General features: G+C 48.2%; 1 protein-coding gene across 1 annotated transcript in view; it reads right to left on the bottom strand.

The window, feature by feature from the left end:
* The window catches only part of RANBP10 (RAN binding protein 10), a 53,742-nt gene extending 30,874 nt beyond the window's left edge, over positions 1 to 22,868 (bottom strand). Inside the window, exons 1-3 of the mRNA XM_070398921.1 lie at positions 22,604 to 22,868; positions 21,721 to 21,832; positions 5,452 to 5,504 (exon numbers count right to left, since the gene is read on the bottom strand). Coding sequence (XP_070255022.1) covers positions 5,452 to 5,504; positions 21,721 to 21,832; positions 22,604 to 22,838 — 400 coding nt within the window. The 5' untranslated portion in view covers positions 22,839 to 22,868. The remainder of the gene's footprint in view (positions 1 to 5,451; positions 5,505 to 21,720; positions 21,833 to 22,603) is intronic.
* Between the last annotated feature and the right edge of the window lie 105 nt (positions 22,869 to 22,973).

Genomic DNA, 22,973 nt, shown 5'->3' with positions numbered 1-22,973 from the left:
TTTATCTCTGTGTATTTGGAAGAAGAAAATAGGATAAGAAACCCCCAAGCCCAGGAGTAGTAATTTCCAGATCTGATTGAGTCGCATCATTTCAAAAGGCTTCCAAGCAGCCCTGGAATGTTGTGGTAATACAGGTCTCCCTGTAGGTGAGGGAAGCGCCCCACAGGAAAGGAACACGGGCTCAGCGGGCCATAGGGCCAAGGGCGCTGCTGGCCGGGGGAGGAGCAGCAGGGGAGCAGAGGGCCTCTTACAAGAAACAAGTTCTGTAGCAGGGGCCACGGCGGGTCCTGCAGCACCGGCACCATTAACCACCATGTGACCCACCAAGGGCTTTGACGAGTTACCTAGTCCTTGGGCCCACCCTCTGTTCTGGACTGACCAGTAGGTAGACCCTGTTGCCAGAGATGCAAGGCCTCTGGGTGTCGACCCCATCCAGGTCTCTTCCCAAGGATGTCTCCGACAGAGGAACAGAACAAAAAAGGCAGCAAGGGGTTGGGCAGGCCCAGGCACACAAACCCCAACCTATCTTCCCATAGCCCTCGTCCTGGGCAGCTGCCCAGTGGCTTTGGAGAATCTCCTGGCTGCTCCCTTTCGAGGCAGGGCCGCCGTGAGACCCCGATAGGCTTGAACTGCAGGGCCATCACCAGTTGGCTTCTTTCCTCCACCAACCTGGCACTCACCTGGGAGGCTTATACAGCACCTACTGTCATTCCAAGGCCTGTTCCCAGGTGCTCTGCCAAGGTCAGGAGGAGGTACACACAGAAGTCCATGGGGGCCCTGATAGCTCAACCCACCCAGCTGGAAAGAAGCATGGCTTCCTTCATGGAGATTGGGACTGAGCAACCCCAGAGAAGACCCTTGCGAAGCACTGTAGATTCTGGGATGAAAGATGCTCCAAGAGAGGCAGTGGTTAATGGTGGACACAGAGGGGGCACATCAGCTGTGAGCAACAAGGGTACTCAGCCTACATGGAGTGGGACAGAAGCAGTACCTGTTTGGTGGGTGCAGACAAAAATAGCATTTCCAGACTACAGGAAACCCACCTACGTGCTAGTAATCCCTAAGATATCTACTACGCAAAGCTACCTGCTATTGAGATACCTTACACTGCATGCGCTGTACCTACCCATCAAGGATAGGGAGAAAGGACATGGAATAACACCCTGTTGTTTACTGTCAGTGCCTGCCACACCACCGAGAGGTTAGGCTAGGTCCCCGTGACCTTGGCACAGACCCCCACTGTTCTGCCCTGATCTCTGCTATCTGCTGTCGCTCTCCCGTGGCACAGGCAGATGTGAAATATCAGCTGTGTGCAGAAGGTGTCCCACCCGGTAGAAGCAGGGCCCTGACACAGGGTCATGCTCTTAATAGCCCACTTAGAGCAGGCTTGGTAAAAAAGCTCTAGGGGAAGGAAAAGATGCTCATTTGAACAGGCTCATGCTGTGGAAAGAAGGCAGACAGTCCTTCTGCCCCAACCCCACCCCAAGGCATGGTTGGCATCTGCTTCAGGGACGATGCCCTTCACTCCTAACCCCCAACTGTGGTTCTTACTGCTGCTTCTTTTTCAACAGTTCAAGGAAAGTATACGTCCATGCGCCTGGGTTCTCCTTTGAGGGGTTGTAGTAATTAAAATAATATATGCCAGTCTGGCCAGTGTGGCTCAGTGGTTGAGCGTCAACCCATAAAGCCAGGAGACTGTGGTTTGATTCCCGGTTTGATTTGGTTAGAGCACATGCCCGGGTTGCAGGCTCAATCCCCAGTAAGGGGTTATGCAGAAGGCAGCCTGTCAATGATTCTCTCTCACCATTAAAGTTTCTATCTCTCTCTCCCTCTCCCTTCCTCTCTCTGAAATCAATAAAAAACAAAACCTATTTTAAAGTACTATATGCCACATCAAGAGAACAGCTGCCTCCTCCACACAAATGGCAAAGGAGAAAGTTACCAGCTGCCCAGCTCTGATGCAGATGGGGCTGCCTATCTACACAGCCTGAGTCTCCCAGAAAGAAGATCTGTCCTACCCTCGCCCCCTTCAATGCACTCAAGCTTGGGAGAAGCCAAAACCCTACTCTCTATCCACACCCCCGACTTTTCCTCCCTGCTTCCCCAATCCAAAGATTCCAGCCGCTGCCATTCACTGCCAGCTCACTGATGGGTGGGGCTGCAGGTACACTCACCTGCCTGCAGATCATCCTGTCCTGCTTCCAAGCCATTTAGCCAAGGGTTCTGACATTCTTACTTAGGGCCACACCTGTTCCTTGGTTTCATGCGTAAGGAGGCCAAAAACACCTTACGAAATATAAACAATCAAACTTCCACATCTTCCAACAGAAACCTCTGACCGTGCAAGCGAAGACCTGCCCTTTGGCTCCCAGGAAAGTCTGAGCACCACAGCCTCACATGAGAGGCACTTTGTTACCATCTGCCCCGCAGCCAGCACAGCAGCCCTCTGCCCCTGATCGCCCTAGAGGCTCCTGCTGAGCCAGTACAAGAAAACACTTGAAACATCAACATCCTGACTTTGGTTGCCATGCTGTCCTTTCTACCTAATTCAACTCCAGCTAACATGTCTCCTCAAATCCAGAAAACATAAGCACTGGAGAGAAAATGTAGACATTTGACTCCAGGTGAGTGTACCTGATATACAAACATTCATAAAAGAACCTTAAATGTACAGGTACTTCCTTCGTCAGGTAGGAAAAAATACCTTTCTCGCCGAAACCGGTTTGGCTCAGTGGATAGAGCGTCGGCCTGCGGACTGAAGGGTCCCAGGTTCGATTCCGGTCAAGGGCATGTACCTGGGTTGCGGGCGCATCCCCAGTGGGAGATGTGCATGAGGCAGCTGATCGATGTTTCTCTCTCATCGATGTTTCTAACTCTCTATCTCTCTCCCTTCCTCTCTGTGAAAAATCAATAAAATATATTAAAAAAAAAAAATACCTTTCTCAATAACAATAGCTAACATTTATGTACCCTTTGTTTGTATCAGGCACTATATTATAAGCGCGATATAGGAATTAATTAATCCTCTAGCCATCCCATATGAGTTAGGTACTATTATCACTTCCATTTTAAAATGGGGAAACTGAGGCACAAAGAAGTAACTTGCTCCAGGTAACACAGCTGCCAGGACGCAAATGCAGACAGCCGGGCTCCAGAGTCCGTGTTCTTAACCACTGCTCCACCATAGCCCTAGAGGTCTGTTTCCTCCCGTGACTAAAAGTGAGCCAGTAATTGGTTCAATGACAATGAGCCTTCACATACAGAAAAGGGGGGATAGTCATTCCCCCCTACAGGTAGAAGGTGACAGAGACCTCACACACATTCAGCAACACAATCCTTAGGGCAGTGTGGGAAGGTTGAGTTTCAAACGAAGGCTTCTGGCTGAGGGCAGGCTGCAAGCCAGTGGGGACCTGACTCAAGATTGGTTCCACCACACCTGGCTTGCTAAAGCCACTGTACTGAGCACAACAAAATGCAGGAATGCCCGCTTCTCACAGCCCAAGTACATCTGTGCTCACTCTGGGAGAGTGATGATAAAAAAGATGTGGACCAAGTCTGAACAAGCTCACAACCCAGCAAGGACATGGCCGGGTAAATGTAAAAAAGCCACCTGAAGCAGGTGACAAGTGTCATCACAAGATGGGATCAGGACTGAAGGGGTCAGTCAAGGTTGCACAGAGGGTCACAGGCAGGAAGGACACCCCAGGACAAAAAGGGGCAGAGTAGGGAATGTCTGCAGCATGTTTGGGGTTCCACACAGACATGCTGGTATGTGGCGTGTGTGGAGGGCAGAGGTGGCAGAAGAAACTGAGCAGAGCCTGCAGGGTCTGTGTCCTCTGGCCAGAGGGATCAGAGGCACAAAGCAGGCAAGGGGCAGAGTATACCAGGGAGTGGAGAGCAGAGGCCTAAAGTAGTGCTCAATCAGGAGGCCATGGACACAGCCCGGTGGAGGCAATGACAGGGGGAACAGAGAAGGGGGCCAGACTGAGGAGACATTTGGGAAGTGGCAGAACCATGGGACGAGGGAAAGGAGGGCATGGAGATCACTGAGGAGTCACACCTGGGAGCAGGGTAGACAGTGACTTTCAGCAGAGAGGGAACACATGAGGATCTGATTTTTGCAGGAAGATAACCTCAGTTTGGGCCAAGCAGGTTCACAAAGCACTGAGGTTTCTGGAGGTGTGAGCTGCTCAAAGACAGCGTGGAGACAGAGGAGTGAGTGGCCTGAAGGGTCCCCCAGCTACCCTTTAACTGCACTTGCAGGGCCTGGCAAAGTACACCCAACCATTCACAGGTCAAACTAGAGTCTTCTGGATCCCCAGGGAAGGTGAGAACTGCCTCCGCCTCCTCCACACCTACTTCACTTCACCTACTGTCAGTTCTAATCAGGAACAAAACCCAAAAGAAACCAGAGAAACGAGTTGCCCAGGCTGGAGGAAGAAAGGAGGGGGTGCAGAGAGAGAAGAAGGTTATCCCCTATAGTTAAGAAGAACTTGCTTCAGAGAGAAAGGGGTAGAGACCCTCACTCAGGCCAGGCCATCATCTGTTCTTATTGGTTTCACTCAACCAGATCAAGAACCATAAGAAAAGTGGCTTCAGTTCCACACTTGGCCCTCTCCTTCCTCACAAACTTTTCTTCTAAGGACTCCTAAAAGGCAGGACTAAGAGCCCTCCTTGGAAAAAGCCAGCTACCTTCTCTGTGTCACAGACACAAAAAGTAGAGAGGACCCAGGGCAAAAAGACAGGGACTTTGCCTGTCTCCATGACAGTGTGAGGGCAGGTTGCACCATGTACCTTCTGCCGCTCAAGGGACAAATGGACTTAGGACCATCTTCTGGAACCCACCAGCTTCTGCTGGGGGCTTCTCTCCCCTCAACTGAGCTCAGCCCAAGACTGGGTATGAACCACTGGCAAAAAAAATAGCTGAAAGGGTGCCTAAGTGGTGGAGGAGCCCCATCTGCAGGGCCCAGAACCTTCCACAAATCTGAGGCTGCTTTCGACCCAAGTCTCGTGCACATCCTCCCCTTTATTATGAAACTGCCTCACCATGTTCCATGTGGGAGGCCACATAAAGACTTTGATCTTTAACATGGTGAAGTAACAAAGGAGCCAGTGTTGGCAGTAGTATTACTCCCTGTATATGCCTCAGTGCCAGGCTGGTCAAGCAAAGGCCAATGGGAGTGAAGGCTACTGAGGTGTGTCCCCACTGACAACAAGTTCAGGTCACTGGTTCTGACTGCAAACAGTTCAAATTCCACGAGTGACAATCACTTGTCAATTAATTGTTGGAATGGAAGCCCATACCATCCTGGCCCCATGGCCACCTTTTAGAATCGTCTACCCAATGGCTTGGCTTGCAAAGTCCTCTCCAGCCTCTTGGCTGCCACCATGACTCTCAGCACAGAATGGATCAGGAGAGCAGGACAAATGATCTCTTAACCAGTGACTCACCAGGAAGTCTGTTCATGTTGACACCTTGAGCTGAGAGTCCTATTCCCATGTACCTTCAAAAAAGCACACACACAAAAGTTTGGTTAACAAATGATTATGCAATTCCCTTCTCAAATACTTCTTGGTAAAAAAAAAATAAAAAATAGAAAAACAGGAAAAGCAATGAATGTAGAGACTCTTTTAACATACTAGTGGTTCTTGGGGAACCTTTATATTTTGATTTTCCAATGGAAATCATCTCAATGCCTTAAGCAGCTGAAGAATCAGGAGGTAGTACCTGCAACCAGGAACCACTGGCTTCAAGTTTCAAAGGGAAGTTTCCTGAAATCACTGCTTCCATTCCCATTGTTTCTGGCTCCAGCTGAGGTGGCAGAATCTATTCCCCAGACATGTTCAATCTAGTAAAGTGCTTGGCAGAGCAATGCAAGATCCATCCCACAGGGACAAGCCACTGTGCAGCAAGGACCAGGACATGGAAAAAGTACAGCCAGGCCAGGTCTCTACAGGATCTTCAAGACCCTCATACAGAGCTTCTTCAAAACTCAATACCCTCTCACCCCACACATCACTGCTGGCCTCCCCAGTCATCCGAAAATAGAAGACAGTGGTGTGTGAGGCCCCTGAGACCCACTTCCTCAACAACTAAGCCACCCACAGCAAGGTAGGGCCCAAGCTGGGCAATTCTGCCAAGGATATCTCAGTGACACTCAGGAGAGCGCAGGCCAAAAAAGGAAATAAACAGATTTTTTAAATCTAAATGTTTGTAGTGCACAAAGAAATGGTGAGGTATTTCCCCAAAAACTTAAAAATAAGAGAAATAAGCCATCACCTTCTAAGAATAGAATACAAAATTAACACACAAAAAGTAGTTGTGTTTCTATATACTAACTAACACTGAACAATCTATAAAGAAAATTAGGGAAATAATTTCAGCCCTGGCCAGTGTGGCTCAGCTGGCTGGGCGTCATCCCATGCATCAAAGGGTACTGGTGTGATTCCCAGTCAGGGCGCATGCCCAGGCTGTGGGCTCATCCGCAGTAGGGGGTGTGCAGGAGGCAGGTGATTGATGTTCTGCTCTCACCCCAAACCCAAACATCCAAGCAAAAGATGTGGAGCCTACGTTTACAGGCTCCAACCCTATGTCTTATGCCACAGTGGACAGAACAGATGCAATGTCTGCCACCCACCTCAGGATGCGGAGGCTATAGGAAGAAGTCCCAGCCATCAGAGAAAAAGCAGTCACAGCAGTACTGGACACATGGTGGACATTCAACAAATCCCTGAGGTTTGTCCTCTTGTGGGCTGGTGAAGAACCTTACCAGCAAAGTCACAGGCTCTCTCCCAGCCACATTTCAATGGGAACCTCAGTTTCTAGCTGGTATGAGGTCATAACAGAGCTATGGGACAGATAAGTGAGCCCTGAACTCAGCTACAATACCCTGAGTACTATTCTCCCCTCTTGCTGCCACTTGCCTGCAGAGCTGTGATATTAAATGACTTACAACCACAAAGCAAGTGACCACAGGAGGAGGGAAGCTCACTTCTCCATCCTCTCAAGAAAAACCTAAGCAGACCTGAAGCTTCCTCTCAATCAACAATGGGTAACGTGCAGTGCTTTGCTAAGTTCTGGACCAATGTGGTCCCAGCTCTCCAATAGGCGGCCAAGAATGAAGCAAGAGGAAAGGGCATACAAAAGCCCCAAGACAATAAGGAAAGGGCATACAAAAGCCCCAAACCCAAGAATGTTCTCCTGGACATATACAGTAGTACCTCTGCATCTAAGGAGCAGAAAGAATGATGTTAGGAAGTCACCCTGACACTATTGCTCCTCTGTTAATCTCTGGTGGCACTTGAAAATACATGGGTTGTTGGGTCCTTGCTAAAGTTGAATAATTCAGTAAAGGCAGGTATGATAGAGACCCTCACAATCATTCACCCATTCCACAAAGATCCTCTGTGCCCAGTATGCTGCTGGGGACACAAGGGTGGAGGCTTGGAGTCAGTCCCTGCTCTCCAATGGTTTCCAGTGTCAAGTCAGGGGCAGGCCAGAGAATCAGGGCATACTGACCCGGGGATTCCCAGAGGAAGTCAAGGTTGAGCCAAAACCTGGTAAAGGAGATGAGAGGAAAAAGAGGAGTGTGTTCCATGCAGAAGCAGCAGAATGTGCTGAGACACGGAGGCAAGAAAGCAGCCCCACGGTCAAGGAACTGAAAGAAGTTCAGTGTAGCTGGTCACAGCCTGGGCAGACCTAAAAAGAGCCAAAGCTGAAGCAGGAAACAGAGGCTATTCCCAGCCAGTCTGCATGCTGGCTTAAGGAGTCTGAGTTTCATGGGAGGTCAATGAGAAGCTAAAGTGCTTTAGAAAGGATACAGCTGATCAAATAGCTGATATTTGGAAAATGGATCCAAGAGGCAAAACTGGAGGCTTCCAAAATCATCCACTGGAAGATGACAGGGCTGGACAGGCCAGGAGCAGTGGAATGGAAGGGCCAAGTACTCTTGAGAACATGGTGAACTTACTGGATGGGGAAGAAGCTGCCCAGGACACTGCCCAACACAACCAGCCACCAAAGAAAGGGCAATTCTCTGAGACCCACGTGGAAGGTCTGGAGCCCAAGTGCTTAGCCAGTCAGGTGGTAAGCAGCGGCCTTTCTCCAGCTCTGCTCTCGCCCTGGCATTTACACTATGCACAAACATCTCAACAGGAAACACACCTGCATCACAGCAAATGTATCAGACAGACCCAGGTTCAAATCTAACCTCTGCCTCTGAGTTCACCATTTGTCCAAGGGCACGTCACATGGTCCAGAGAGCCCTAGTGCAGCCACTGAACAGGATCAGACAAAGGAGCGCCTGAGCACAGAGCTGGAAGGGCTGCTGGTGGATGACTGTCCATTAGTGCATGCACTGGAGGCTCTTCTAGCGTCGGAATCTAATAAAGGAAAGCAAGCCATTCTCGAAGGCCTGGATCCTGGAACACCTAAAAACAAATGCCTCACCCTAGCTGGTTTGGCTCAGTGGATAGAGTGTCGGCCTGCGGACTAAAGGGTCCCAGGTTCGATTCTGGCCAAGGGCATATGCCTGGGTTGTGGGCTCGATCCCCTGCAGTAGGGGACGTGCAGGACGCAGCCAATCAATGATTCTCTCTCACCATTGATGTTTCTATCTCTCTCTCTCTCTTCCTTCCTCTCTGAAATCAATAAAATATATATATATTAAAAAAAAACCAACAACAATAAAAGCCTGACCCTAGCTGGTCTGGCTCAGTAGATAGAACGTCAACCTGTGGACTGAAGGGTCCCAGGTTCGATTACGGTCAAGGGCACATGCCTGGATTGTGGGCTCGATCCCTAGTAGCAGGTGTGCAGGAGGCAGCTGATCAAGGATTCTCTTTCATCATTGATGTTTCTATCTCTCTCTCCCTCTCCCTTCCTCTCTGAAGTCAATAAAAACATATATTTTTTAAAAGAAACTTGCTATCTTTAAAAAAGCCTGTTTACTTGGGATTGCTGAGCTGAAAGGAAGTGAGCATTTGTTTCCTTCTTGGTAACAGGTCAGGTGGTGCTAAGAACCACTAACCTAACATACAGGCTGCCTTGGACGCCTGGGAGTGAGGCAACAAGAGCACTCACCCCCAAGCAGGTGACTGGAATAGACAAAGCTAAACTTCCCTACACTTCACCTCTCCACCGGGCCTCTCTTCTCTTTTTGTGCTTTCTTTCTTTCTTTATTTTTTATTTTAGAGAGAGGAAGGGGGGAGGAATAGAAGGGGGAGAGAGAAAGAGAGAGAGCAAGGGAAACATTGATATGTCGTTCCACTTATTTATACACTCACTGCTTCATTCTTGTATATGCCCTGACGGGATTGAACCCACAACCTTGTCTTATCAGAACGATGCCCTAACCAACTGAGCCACCCAGCCAGAGCAGGGCTCGCTTTTCAAGCAGCATGATATATCTGAGGAGCTTAGGGAGAAAATTATTTACCCCCTCACAAAATGCAGCAATATGGGGAAGAAGTACCATTTGTCAGAGAGATGAGGCGGCCAGTAAGTATAGAGAGACAACAGATGAGCTCTTCGTGGCAGTGAGGCCATGAGTCGGCTCTACCTTCTCAATTTCGACCCTTCACTGCCCAAACCACAACAGGCCCTTGAGTTAGAAGAGTGACTCTGCCTCTTTGTTGAGCTCCAGAGAGAAGAGGCAGCAAGCGGGTGCTGCTCAGGCCAAGTTGGTTTCAGTTCCGCCACAGAGCAGCGGAGGAGCAGCAGTTGCAGCAAAGGCCCTTGGCTGACCAAACAGCCAGGTCCACCCTGAGGCTCTCACCATCCACGGCAGCCAGCGGGGCTGAACTGGGGCCCTGGAGAAGAACCTGCCTGGTGGCTTCTACGGCCCATACTACCCTCCACCCCCTCTGGTGACTCTCTACAAAAGCAACTGTCTGCTGAAACCACGGCAGTCATGTGGAGAAATGTGAGCACACTTGTCAGCTTGGATTCTTCTTTTTTTTTCCCTCTTTGGTTTTACAGATTTTCTACAATTAAAACAAATTACTTTGATAGTCATAGAAAAATCATTTCAAGAGTCAGCTGATGGCCGCATACTGAGGTTGTTGGCTCTCACCCATTTCAGAGCCAAAGGGCTATACTGGTGTACCAGGCCTTCAGGGTCAGCTCCTCAGTACACCCAGTTCCCTGAGCCTAGACAAGAGGGCGGAAGAGTGAGCCGCAGGAAATGGTCAAAATCCCTGCTGAGCGGAGGAGCTGGCGCTCCAGTTCACATGGCACCTGGAGCATCCCAAGCACGACCCAGAGGACACACTCAGGGGACCCTGCTGCAATGACACAGGATCAACATAGCTCCAATTGGCGAGCGATTCTTTCACAACCCAGGCAGGCCTGGTGATGGACAGAGGACAGGACCTTAGAAACTGGACCTCTGGACTTCCACACCCTCCAGAGACACAGAACAAGGCAAGGGGAGGAGACCACTGCTTTGCTGTAATTCCCCATCCAGTCCCCCTGGCATTCCCTTCCTGCCCCCTGAAGAGAAGCACCTGAAGAGTTTTAAAGTGACAGCAATTCTTTACAGCAGGGGTCTGGGGACACCCCAGACTCTGGCCTGACACTCCAGCCTAACTCAGTATTGTGGGTCTTGGATGTCACTCCCTATCTCAGGTTCCCTATCAGAAGAGGAAAAACTGGACTAATGGCCTCCGAAGCTCCTTCTCAGCTCTGACCTAGAGACTCCAATTCTTGGTAGAATATCTGTGTACTGTTGCAAATGTGCTATATCCAGGTGCCAGCCAAGATGGGGTAGACCTACACCACCAATTAACGCCATCAAGAAGACATTAAAAGGCCCTAGCCGGTTTGGCTCAGTGGATAGAGCATCGGCCTGTGGACTGAAGGGTCCCGGGTTAGATTCCAGCCAAGGGCACATGCCCAAGTTGCAGGCTCAATCCCCAGTAAGGGGTAAGTAGGAGGCAGCCAATCAATGATTATCTCTCATCACTGATGTTTCTATCTCTCTCTCCCTCTCCCTTCCTCTCTGAAATCAACAAAAAAATTCTTTTTAAAAAAAGAAAGAAAAAAAAGGAAATTGCAGAACAGTATACCTTAAGACTAAAGATGCAAAAATCCTCTATAAAACAGCAGCAAAAAAAATCCAACAACATATTAAAAGGATTACACACCATGACCAAGTGGGTTTTATCCCAGGAAAGCAAGGGTAGTTGATAATAAACCACATTAATAGAACAAGCAAAAGAAATCCACATGATCATCTCAATGGACACAGAGAAAGCACTTGACAAAATCCCATTACATCCCTTCATGATTAAAACACTCAGAAAATTATGCCTAAAAAGGGACTTCCTCAACATGACAAAGGGCATTTATGAGAAACCTGCAGCTCACAATCTCAATGGCAAAAGTTTGAAAGCTTTTCCCCTAAAATCAGAAACAAGACAAGACTTTTCACCACTGATATTCAACACTGTACTGGAAGTTCTAGCCAGAGCAATTGGATAAGAAAAGAAACAAAAGGCATCCAATTGAAAGGAATAAGTAAAACGATCTCTATTTGCAGATGACATGATCCTATATATAGAAAATCCCAAATACAAAGAGAGCCTCCAAGAGCTGGTAAACAAACTCAGTAAAGTCACAGGATACAAGATCAACATACAAAAAGCAGTCATGCCCAGCTGGTGTGGCTCAGTGGTTAAACATCAACTCATGCACCTGGTCAGGGCACATGCCTGGGTTTCGGGCTCAGTCCCCTGCACATCCCCAGGGGGCGTGCAGAAGGCAGCCGACTGATGTTTCTCTCTTTCTCAAATCAATAAAATCATACTAAGAAAAAAATATATATGTATATATATATTTCCTCAAGTGAGGATAAAAAAATATATAACAAGTATTGGTGAGGATGGAAAGAAACTGGAACCTTCAAACATTGCTGGTGGAGATGTAAAATGGTGTAGTCACTATGGGAAAAAAAGTGGTTTCTCAAAAAGTTAAACATAGAAGGATCCAGCAATTCCACGCTTAAGTATACACCCAAAATAACAGAAAGGAAGAACTCAAATGGATACTTGTATGGCAATATTCTTCATACCATTATTCACAAGAGCCAAAAGATGACAAAAACCTGTGTCCATCAATAGATTAATGAACAAAATGTGGTATTAACATACTGCCATAAAAAGGAATGAAATTCTGATACAAGCCACAACATCAATAAACCCTGAAAACCTTATGCTAAGTGAAATAAAAAGTCAGATGTAAAAGGATAAATATTGTTTGATTCCACTTATATGAATTATACAGGCAAATTCAAAGAGAGAGAAAGTAAATAAAAGGTTACCAGGGGCTGAGAAGAGGGGGAATTGGGAGTTATTGCTTAGTGAGTACAGAGTTTGTGTTTGGGATGATGGAAAACTTTTGGAAATAGATAGTGGTGATGGTTGCACAACATTGTGACTGTAATTAATACCACTGAATGAACCACTTAAAAATGGTCACAATAGCATATTTTATGCTATATATAGTTTACCATACACACACACAAAGAGTCACCCAGAACACCTCTTTGGCTCTGTGTGCCAGCATGAACCTCACCTGGCTTTCCCAGATAAGACGAGTAGGCCTTGGCACAGAGCACAGTGCAAAGCATCAGAGCATTCTGGCCTCACATCGGGAGCAGCAAAAACAAGTCCCATGTGGCTCAGCTGGTTAGAGTATTGTCCCATCCACCAAAGGGTGGCAGGTTCCATCCACAGTTGGAGCACACGCGGAGGCAACTGATTGATGTTTTCTCTCCTCTCTCCCCCTTCCTCTCTCTGAAATCAATTTTTATCTTTTTTAAATATATATATTATTGATTTTTTACAGAGAGGAAGGGAGAGGGATAAAGAATTAGAAACATCAATGAGAGAGAAACATCGATCAGCTGTCTCCTGCACACCCCCTACTGGGGATGTGCCCACAACCAAGGTACATGCCCCTGACCAGAATCGAACCTGGGACCCTTCAGTCCACAGGCCAACGCTCTATCCACTGAGCCAAACCGGTTAGGGCCTGAAATCAATTTTTTTTAAAAAATGAAGTCACCACTACAAGTACACAGCAGTTGACAAGAGTGAAAAACACAGACCTAACTCCTTTTACTTTCTATCAATTTCTTAGCGGGAAGGTGGATTTTATGGGCTGGCAAGTTCATAGGCACTTTTAATAAATGTTGCATAAGGTCTATCAACCAATTACTATGGGACGTAATAATTTTTAATTTAAGCTCTATCAACTGGATGTATCCAGACCCACAGAGCTCTGGTGGTAGTGACAAAGAGGAGATAAGCAACAAGCCTTAGGGCTGGTGGCTTTTGGGGGTTTCAGGAAAGTGCCAACTCCGCTGCCATTCTCTGGTGAAAGGGCCAGTCACGAATGCCCCTGCCCCAGACCCCCAAGGAGCTACTGGAATCTCATCTGACAGCTTCATCTTGACATCTAACACCTTAGCCACAGCTCAGCAAGCCGCCAATCTTGTTCCTATCAGAACCTGCCCCAGATAAAGAAATCAACAGCTTCGCAACAGAGATCTCAGGGACCATGGTTATAAAAATGGTCCCTCAGAGACAGTTCAGGAAAAACACCGACTGACATTTAAGTTTGAAATGAGGGCTATTTGGTGCTGGGGATTCTATTTCATAGTCTGATGGAGCTGCTTAAAGCCACAGTCCACGACACTGGCTACTGTGTGCAAGCTGCTCCTCCAGCAGCCACACCCCCACCCTCACCCTCTGCCAGAAAGCCACCCAGTAACCCACTGAGCCCAACTCTGGTCTCAGAGTATTCTGGCCTCACATCAGGGCCAGAAAAAAGAAGTCCCATATGGCTCAGTTGGTTAGAGCATCATCCCATCCACCAAAAGGTAGCAGGCCCACAGAGAGGAGGGGCAGTACAGAGATGAATGAACTCAGCATGAGCACCATCCAAGGAAGAAGAGGCCTGAAGGCAAAGGGGCTTTGAGTCAGGATATGCTTTGCAGGAAATAAGGCTGTTCTGAATGTGGGTCAGGAGAGCTCATGCATCCATTGTCACCAGCACCATCAAAACACCCAGGAGCCCACAGACAGAAAGGAACAGACCAGCCCTCTTGGGTGGCCGTAGGTAGGTTACTCACATACCCTGGGTTCTGGCTCCTTCCCTAAAAGCCTTGACTTTCCAGAGGCTGCCACATTCAAAAACCAAATATACTGGCCTTAACCAGAGGGTATAGCCAGTTGGCACACCAGCTTAATGTGAAAGGGGTGCCACCAGATCCCATTTCTAGTAAGCTCTGGCCCCTATCCTCTACCTCTCTGGCTCTGTGTAATTACAGAGCTGGTGCACAGCTGAGTGTGGACATGGTAAATGCTCTTAGCTACTCAGACATTAACCCTTAACTCTCTAGTTACAGGTCTTCATCCAGAAATTGGCTTTGAGTTTGCTGATGTGTAACTTAACACTTTTCATTATTTTCAGCAGAGGGTCTTATTCAAGTAACCTAGCCCACCATTACATGGAAATTCTATTCCAATGATTCTGAAAACATCAAATTCCATGTATTAAATCACTTTCCACTTAAAATATCTGGAATGGTTTCTGTTTTCTGCACTGGCCTTAAATGATACAACCTACATAATGGCAATCACCTGTATTTATCTAAACCTCCCTCCCCTCTGTTGTCCATTTTTAATGTAACTATGTCAGGTGTTGAAAGATCCTATGTATTATTTTATAATTAAAAAATTAATCTATAGATAAAATAAAAATGCATTTTGGTAAAAAACAAACAAACAAGCAACTATGCCCTGGCCGGTTTAAGTTAGAGGTTAGAGCATCAACCCACATACCAAAGTGCCACGGGTTCAATTCCTGGTCAAGAGCAGGTAGCTCAGTTGTAAGTTGGACCCTTGGCCCAGTCAGGGTGCAAGGGGGAGGCAGCCAATTGAAGTGTCTCTCTCGTGTTCATGTTTCTTTCCCTCCCGCCGCCCCCCCCCCTCCACTCTAAAAATCAATGGAAAAAATATCCTTGGGCCCAGGCAGTGTTGCTCAGTGGTTGAGCATAGACCTATGAACCAGGAGATCACGGTTCGATTCCTGGTCAGGGCACAGGCCCCAGTTGTGGGCTCAATCCCCATTGTGGGGTGTGCAGGAGGCAACTGATCAATGATTCCCTCAACATTGATGTTTCTATCTCTCTCCCTCTCCCTTCCTCTCTGAAATCAATAAACATATCTATATATTTTTTAAATATATCTAGGTGAGGATTAAAAAAATATTTTTAAAGCAACTATAACTACTGATAAACTCCTAGCACAACAGTTAGTAAAAGAGCATTCTATAAAATATCGCATGCCGCCGAAACGGGTTTGGCTCAGTGGATAGAGCGTCGGCCTGCGGACTGAAAGGTCCCAGGTTCGATTCCGGTCAAGGGCATGTACCTGGATTGCGGTCACATCCCCAGTAGGAGATGTGCAGGAGGCAGCTGATCGATGTTTCTCTCTCATCGATGTTTCTAACTCTCTATCTCTCTCCCTTCCTCTCTGTAAAAAATCAATAAAATATATATTAAAAAAAAAGTATCGCATGCCAATTTCAGACACATTGTTTTGTAAACTGGATCACAACCAGTTCTACTCAACAAACCATCCCTCTGCTTCTTTGCTTTTAGTTCAGCTCCACCTCAACAATGTCCTTTAGCAGACACGAGCTGGGCCCTCAGACCATCTGGGCACAACGGCCCTTCTCCTCTCTCCACCTCTTCTCATCTTCCAACTGCCCCCACCCTGAGGGCGAGTCGGTTTTATCTCAATATGAAACTCTGACCAAAAAATAGCAGCTGCCTACTGCATTGTGCAGTGAAAAAACTTCTGGGGCTCTTGTCTGGACAAGAATGAATGCTGTTATCAGCAACATTTGCCATGAAAGCTGAGGTGCTGTGGGTGTATCTGAGCCTCACCTGCCATCCAGAACTTAAACTGCCATGGCATCCCAGGCCATCTCTAAGGTCCAAGAGGTCGGAGAGGAAGAGAGCCTTCCAGAGGGTGCAAGAGCCTTAGCCAGCCCCTCCCTTACTTCCCTACACTGCCCAGAGCATCTTTTTCTGGCCCCTTCATGACAAATGAACTGGGCTGTGTTCCACCACTAAGTCCTCCAGCCTCGTTTCTAGCAATAGAGCCATGACCTTACATTTCAATTACAACCAAATACTGAGGATCCTGGAGCTACAATGATATTTTATGTGAATTTTGAACAGAATTTCTGAAGAGGCAGAGGACAGTCTTGCATTTAGACACCACGTTATCCATCTCTTTCCCAGTGATCAGTCCCTTCTTTCCAACTTGACCCCTGACTACAGAGAACCACTCTGGAGCCCTCATTCCTTCCCAATGACCCGGGATAAGATGCAGAGCTGCTGAGTCCATCCTCCTATGCTCCAGCTCCCACTTCCCCTCTAACAGGGAGTCTCCCTTACATGGTGACCCATCTAAAGAAAAGACCAAACATTTCAGAAAATAAACACACACAAAAGAACAAAATGGGGGGCAGGAAAGGGAAGGTGCAGTGTGAAGCGAAACTTAGAAATTTCTCTGGAGACTAATCCTTGACCAAGAAAGTCCCCAGTTATAAAGAAAGAAGCCACACACTCCCCACTCTCAGGCTGCAGTTGAAACCAGATGGTGACATATATTGGGCAGGAGGTCCCAGGGAGGCCCAGATATGCTCTAAGCAGGATCAGGTCCTACCAGAAAAATGGATACCACGTGGACTCCAGACCTCTCACCCCATATCCAAATAGACCTGGGCTTTAACCCCCAACACAAGCAGTACAATACTCCAAGATGCTCCAGAGCCCAAATACTCCATGTCTCCAGAACAGTGCAATGTGTTACTAGGGAGAGATGCAGTCCACAGCTCGGCATCTGCCCACGATGCCATCAGTGGTAGGGGGCAGTCAGGGAGAACAGGGCACAATTGCCATCTGTACCTGCCTTAGGCAATGACAGCACTTACTTTTCAGGGCAGACAGGACAAGGCCTTCCCCAGGTCCACAGATGAGTGCCAAACTTCTCAACAGCACTGGACAATGCAGAGACCAGACATAAGCAAGAGGACCTGAGCCGAAGTGGCTCTCCAAACCAGAATTGTGGCAGGTGAGATCTTCATTGAATGAGTAGCTCTTTGGGTCTCCATGGAAAATCACAGACAGTGTTGTCTTCATTGTTTGTCTTGGTAAAACCAAAATACCAGAAAACAGCTGTATAGGAAGACCTTTCACCTCTGAGAAGCCTCTCTAGCTATCAGTCTTCAACATCCCACCTCTGCAGCTCTCCATGCAAAATAAATGTCAGCCAAGAAAGAAAAAAGTCATCTGCCGTGGGAAAACCAAGCATGGAGTCAAGGAACCTAAAGCCACTGGCCCACCACTGGCCAGGGCTCTCAGCCAGAGGGGCTTGGCTAACCCAGACCAGAAGAGTCTCTTCTCCCCATTCCACTCTCAAAAGTGTGAACAGATCCAAAGTCCTCATACCCTGCTACTGCACTCAGGATAAAGCCCATGCTGCTTGGCCATAGCACAGAAGGTATTTCTGATCTGGCCCCTGCCTGCTCATGTTCTGTGTTCCACACCTTTTTATGCACTTTCTTTCTGCCTGAAATATCTGCTTCTCACTTTGTTCATGGCACCCTCTAACTCTTCCTTCCAGATGTAGAATCATCACCTCTTCAATGAAGCTTTCCCCAAACTCTCAGGTACAAGAGGAGTCCAACCTCTGGGTCACCCTGGGTATAAAACACCTTGATTGGCCTTTTCTACACCACTTTGTGAGTTCCAGTGTACAGGCATATCTGCCTCCTCTCTAGACAGACCTCATGCCTGGGCTCCTGGGGCCCAGGCCGAGGACTGGAACAAAACAATGGGTGCCTCACTGTGATGTGTAGAATTAATGGATGGATGCACTGCTGCCTGGCCGAAGGAAGTCCCTGCAAGTGCAAGCAAAGGCAGGCTGGCTGTGGCCAGAGGCCCTTCTCAGGGCCTAGGCACCAGCTACAGAGGAGAGTCCCACAACTCTATCCAGGGCTCTAGCCCAGGCTTGCTGTTCTTGAGTAGAGCCACCCATCACATGTCAGAAGGCCACCACCACTGGGATGATGTTACAATCTATTTTGAGGGTCACCCTGGAGCATTTGTCAGCCTGGTCAGCCACACCCTCCATGTGTCATCACTAACTGCTGTGGACACCCAAAGGTCCACAAACTCTGACTGAGCAAGTCATTTTCTCAGGGGACCCTCAGCTTCAGGGCCTCCTTGGCTTCCTAACATGATCAACCCAGATGCCCTTATCTCCTGGCACCACTGGCAGGGCTCTGATGTCTCCTCACCCCACCAGACCTGCTCCTGGGGTTCCCAGCTCTGGTGACTCTGCAAAAAGTATCTGAATTCCATCAGTCTGTGCTAAGCTCTTAGCTCAAACAGTCCCTCCTTCTCCACTCTCTCTCTCTATTTGGGGAGTACCCAGAAAGTCCAGAAACCTGACATCAAGCTAGTTACCGACCTAACTCATTTCAGGTCCAAACGTTCTCACTTGCTGAGAAACTCTTACTTGTCCCTCAAGACCATGCCCAGTTTCTCCCTCCTCTTATAGAGTCTTTCAGTCCACTCTCTACTGAGTAGGCCACAGGCTCCCTGAGGACAAGCCTGGCCTGTGCTGGCTTTACCTTTGTTCTCCCTGCACCTAGCATGGGCCTGGCACACAGTAGGTCTGATTAAATTTTCTATGAACCTTTAAAAAGAAACCTTTCTAATTTGATGAGCTTTGTATGCAGAGGATGTTTTTCTACAAAAGATATTGCAGAACAAAGGCCGTTCTGGAAAATACTGACACTGACAATTGGGTTCATAAATATCTTTTACAAAAGAAGCCCATATTCAAATCAACAGAAAAACAAGTTTACAGATTCAATGAGGTGGTAAGTCAACCAAGCCCAGTCAGAGTATGCCACACTTGTCTGGCACCTTTTAGTTCTGTCCCCTAAGAACACTGTGATCCCCTAAGAATCTAAATGGACATTCTATCACTCTCCTCAGGGAAGGAATGCAATGAGGAAAGGCAGCAGCAACATGGAGACACATGTCTGGGAGCAGGCAAGGACATCTGACAAGTTAAGCTACTCTATTGCACACCCTAAGCCCTGAGGCCAGGAAAGATCACCAAACATCCCAGGGGCTCAGGGCTCATCCACAAAATAGGTACATCATCATCGGCTCCACACACTTTCCAGGACACTGTGAGGATCAACTAGATAATACAAAAAAGCTACACCACCAGCCAACACCTGGGTCATGGACCAAACCCGGGTCAGAAACACACCTCCAACATTGACAGGAAACAGGAAGCTGATAATTGTTCCGTAACTGCACTAGGTCTCCTCGAAACCACACCTAGCCCATACCAACAACTGGCTACACCCTAGCCACAAGGCTTTCAGGAATTCTATAAAGAGACCATGATGGGATGTGCATATATTTGCCATTTGACAGTAGTCAACTGAAGCAGGCTACCAAGGCATACATGACCACCTGCACCTTTTTAAAACTGAGGTTTCCTGCCCTGGCCAGTGTACTCAGTGGTTAGAGCATCAGCCCTTGCACAGGAGGATCAAGGGTTTAATTCTGGTCAAGGGCATATACTTGGGTTGCAGGTTTGATTCCCAGCCTGGTAGGGGTCAGGGTGAGTTCAGGAGGCAACCAATCAATGTGTCTCTCAGATCAATGTTTCTCTCTCTCCTGCTTCCTCCCTCCCAACCCCCTCCCTTCCCCTCTAAAAATCAATGGGAAAAAAATATCCTCAGGTGAGGATTAACAACAACAAACTGAGGGTTCCAGGTTAGCTCACTGGCTACAGTTACCATATGTAAAAATGCTGAAAACAAAAGCTGAGACAAGATGCCCAACTCTTTAGTTTTGTAGCAACACCTAAGTAAGGCAACCTAACAAGACACAGGGCCTTTCCAGCAAGATCTACTTACAACTGAAATGTTAAAGTTAGATGAAGGACTCTAGGTGTCTACGTTTCAACATTCCCCTTCTGAAAAATTTTTCTCTTCTCTCTCTCACTCAGTTACAGAGAAAACAATCCATTTTCCTCCCTACAAGTTTAAAAAATGCTCCTCAGTTTCTTTGGCAATATGAGACTCCAGCACCAACATTTCAGTCTATACTGTAACTGTTTTCACAGTGTTTTGTGTTTTTTTAAATCCTCACCTGAGGATTTTCTCTCTCTTTAGAGGGTGGAAGGGAGGGGGAAAGACGGAAACATCGATGTGAGAGACAAATTAAATGGTTGCCTCTCGCAGTCGCCCCGCCAAGCCTGCAACTGAGATACATGCCCTTGACCAGTTTTGAACCTGGGACTCTTCAGTGCATGGCCGACGCTCTATCCGCTGAGCCAAACCAGCTAAGGCTCACAAGTTTGTTTTAAGACACCACTCTCATTCACACTAGTTCAAGCACATAAATATATGTGCTTTTATCACAGAGTGGGAAGGGAAAATAGAAGCTTTAAAGCCCTCCAATAGTATGTTTCATATCTGTAAAAGCACTAGATGGGAATAAAAGTAAAAAATACAATAGCTTCCCATGATCAGAATTCAGAATCACAGAACTACGGAGTTGAAAGCATCTAAGCTGCTGGCCTACCTCCCCAAAGTGCAGATGAGGAAAGCCCCACAATTCACCCACAATCACACAACCCTCTCAGGCAGGGATGTTACAACGTCACCGAGGAAGCAGGCAGAGCTCTGACTGTGGCCATCCTGTCCCCAGTATAGCCCTTTGGCACCACAAGGGGACAGTTCCTAGGAGAGAGAAAGCATTCTGAATATTCAAAAACACATACTCAGGGTTAGCACAAAGGTCACTGAGGGGGTTGGCAAACTTCCCACACCAGACCTAAGGTCTGATGAGGAAAGCCTTTCCAAGACAGTTGCAATCATGTTATTTCATAACTTAGACACCTGCTTTGTCACAATCACTAGAAAAAAGGGAGACTGGGAGAAGAAAAAGGAAGAAGAAAAATGAAAACTCTTCCTTCTGATGCCTTGTGTCTGCTTAGATCACCATAAAATAGGGAACCTCCCTCATGCTGACTTTAATGAGGGCCTTCCTAAAGCTGGTTCAACTGGTGTTCAAGTCCCTGGACAGAAAAACAAGTTTATGAGCAGCATAAAGTCAGCTGATTCTGACCATGTGCATGCTGTTTACCCTGAGATGACAGGCCAGTCGCTGCCACAGTTTTGATGAATGCTGTAGAGACTCTATTACCCCTTTGAAGGCTACTGGGGCCTCTACATGACTAAATGCCATAAAATGAACCTTGAATGCAGTAAGAGCATGAAAAGGAGGGAGGTCACAAACACCACACCTCAGTGGGGGGAACCCCATTTCCAGCGCTGAGTGGTTAATGCAAACTTGTTACTTGTTTCTCTGACCTGTGAGATATCTCATCACTAAAGAGAAGTCCCCTCCTCTGCCCCGGATGGATCTAGTTGTCATCAAGGGCTGATGCTTAACCCAGGCGATGCCTAGTCAGGTAACAGAGGCAGCCCAGACCCATGTGGCTCGAGGTTTACAACATTCACAAGTGTCAGCCAGGAGATTTCGAACTCTGACCACAGGGAACAGCTTGGTGCTGGGGGAAAGAAGGTGGTAAGGAGGGGCTTACCCATCTCTTCCTTTGCTGACAATCTTCACCTCAAAGTAATAAATGCCACAGGCAGCAGGTATGGGATGCGTGGCACGCACTGAGGCTGCATCTTTGTGATTTTTGCCATGACCTAATTAGAGAGGGCAAGGGATAAATTTCAGCACAAGGAAATGCAAATGGGCAGACACCTCACTCTTCTCTGATCATGGCAACTTCACCACTCCATGGTCAGAGGAGGCTCTGACACAGTCTAAGGAATCATTAGACAACTGAATAAACACATAAACCTCCCACCTTTGGCTCACCTCCTCCTGAGAATAGCAACCCTCCCACACAAACCAAAGGAGGGTACAGGCAATGTGGATACATGAGAGAGATTTCCCAAAACTGCCTGTAATCTAGACTCTCCAGAATACAGGCAGCCCACCTGGGAGAGCAGGGGAGGAGGCACCCCCCGCCCCAACTTTAGCACAGAACCCCAGGACCAGTCTGGGAGTCTGGCAGATCAGCAAGCCCATGGGCCTCTGGCTCCTGGAGAAGATGTGACTGTCCCTTTACCCCTTTCTTCAGACACTGCTGAAACCAAGCAGTGGTAAGAAGGGCCCAGCTGGAGTTGGAGCTATCCCAGGACAAGCAGGAAGGCCCTCGGGTGGAAGGTCCAACCGAGCACTGGGTCTGGTCACACCTGTTGCAGTTCTCTTGACATCGGGTGTTTCAGGGCAGAGCAGACTAGGCACTCCAGCCTCGGCCTGGTCAGCCCCACCACGCTGGACACCCGCAGGGACTAGGGCCTAACTCGGAGCACAGGGCCGGAGAAGGGACGTGATGGGGTAAGGGCTGGGCAGCACACCACCGGGCAGACGCTCTGGCCTTTTCCTCCCTCCGCCAAACAGGCTAATACCTTTGTAGTGGACGCGGAGGTTACCCTGGGAGAGGCCGATGTAGTTGTACTTGTCCTTGGGGCTCCAGGAGCGCGGCAGCGGCGTCTCGTGCTGGTTGACCGCGGGGTACAGGCGCTGCAGGCGCCGGCTCAGCTCCTGCTCCCCTGGGGACGGCAGCCCGCCCCCAGCGCCCCCGCCGGAGGAGTCTCCAGCCTGCGGGCTCCCAGCTCCCCGGTCCGCCGTCGCCGCCGCCATCTTGGAGGGAGCTGCTATTGTGTCACTGGAGGCGGGGAGGAGCGGGACCAGATCCGCACCGCTCAGCCAATGACCCGCAAGTCTACCGGAGCCGCAGGGAAACCGAGTCCGAGTCCGGCACTTCTCTTTCAACAC

The sequence above is a fragment of the Myotis yumanensis genome, unplaced genomic scaffold, assembly GCF_028538775.1.
Source record: "Myotis yumanensis isolate MYYU_CA2020_CCGP unplaced genomic scaffold, mMyoYum1.0.hap1 SCAF_18, whole genome shotgun sequence".
Taxonomy (NCBI): domain Eukaryota; kingdom Metazoa; phylum Chordata; class Mammalia; order Chiroptera; family Vespertilionidae; genus Myotis; species Myotis yumanensis.
Note: the sequence above shows the minus strand (reverse complement) of the source record. Positions and strands in the feature narration are given on the sequence as shown.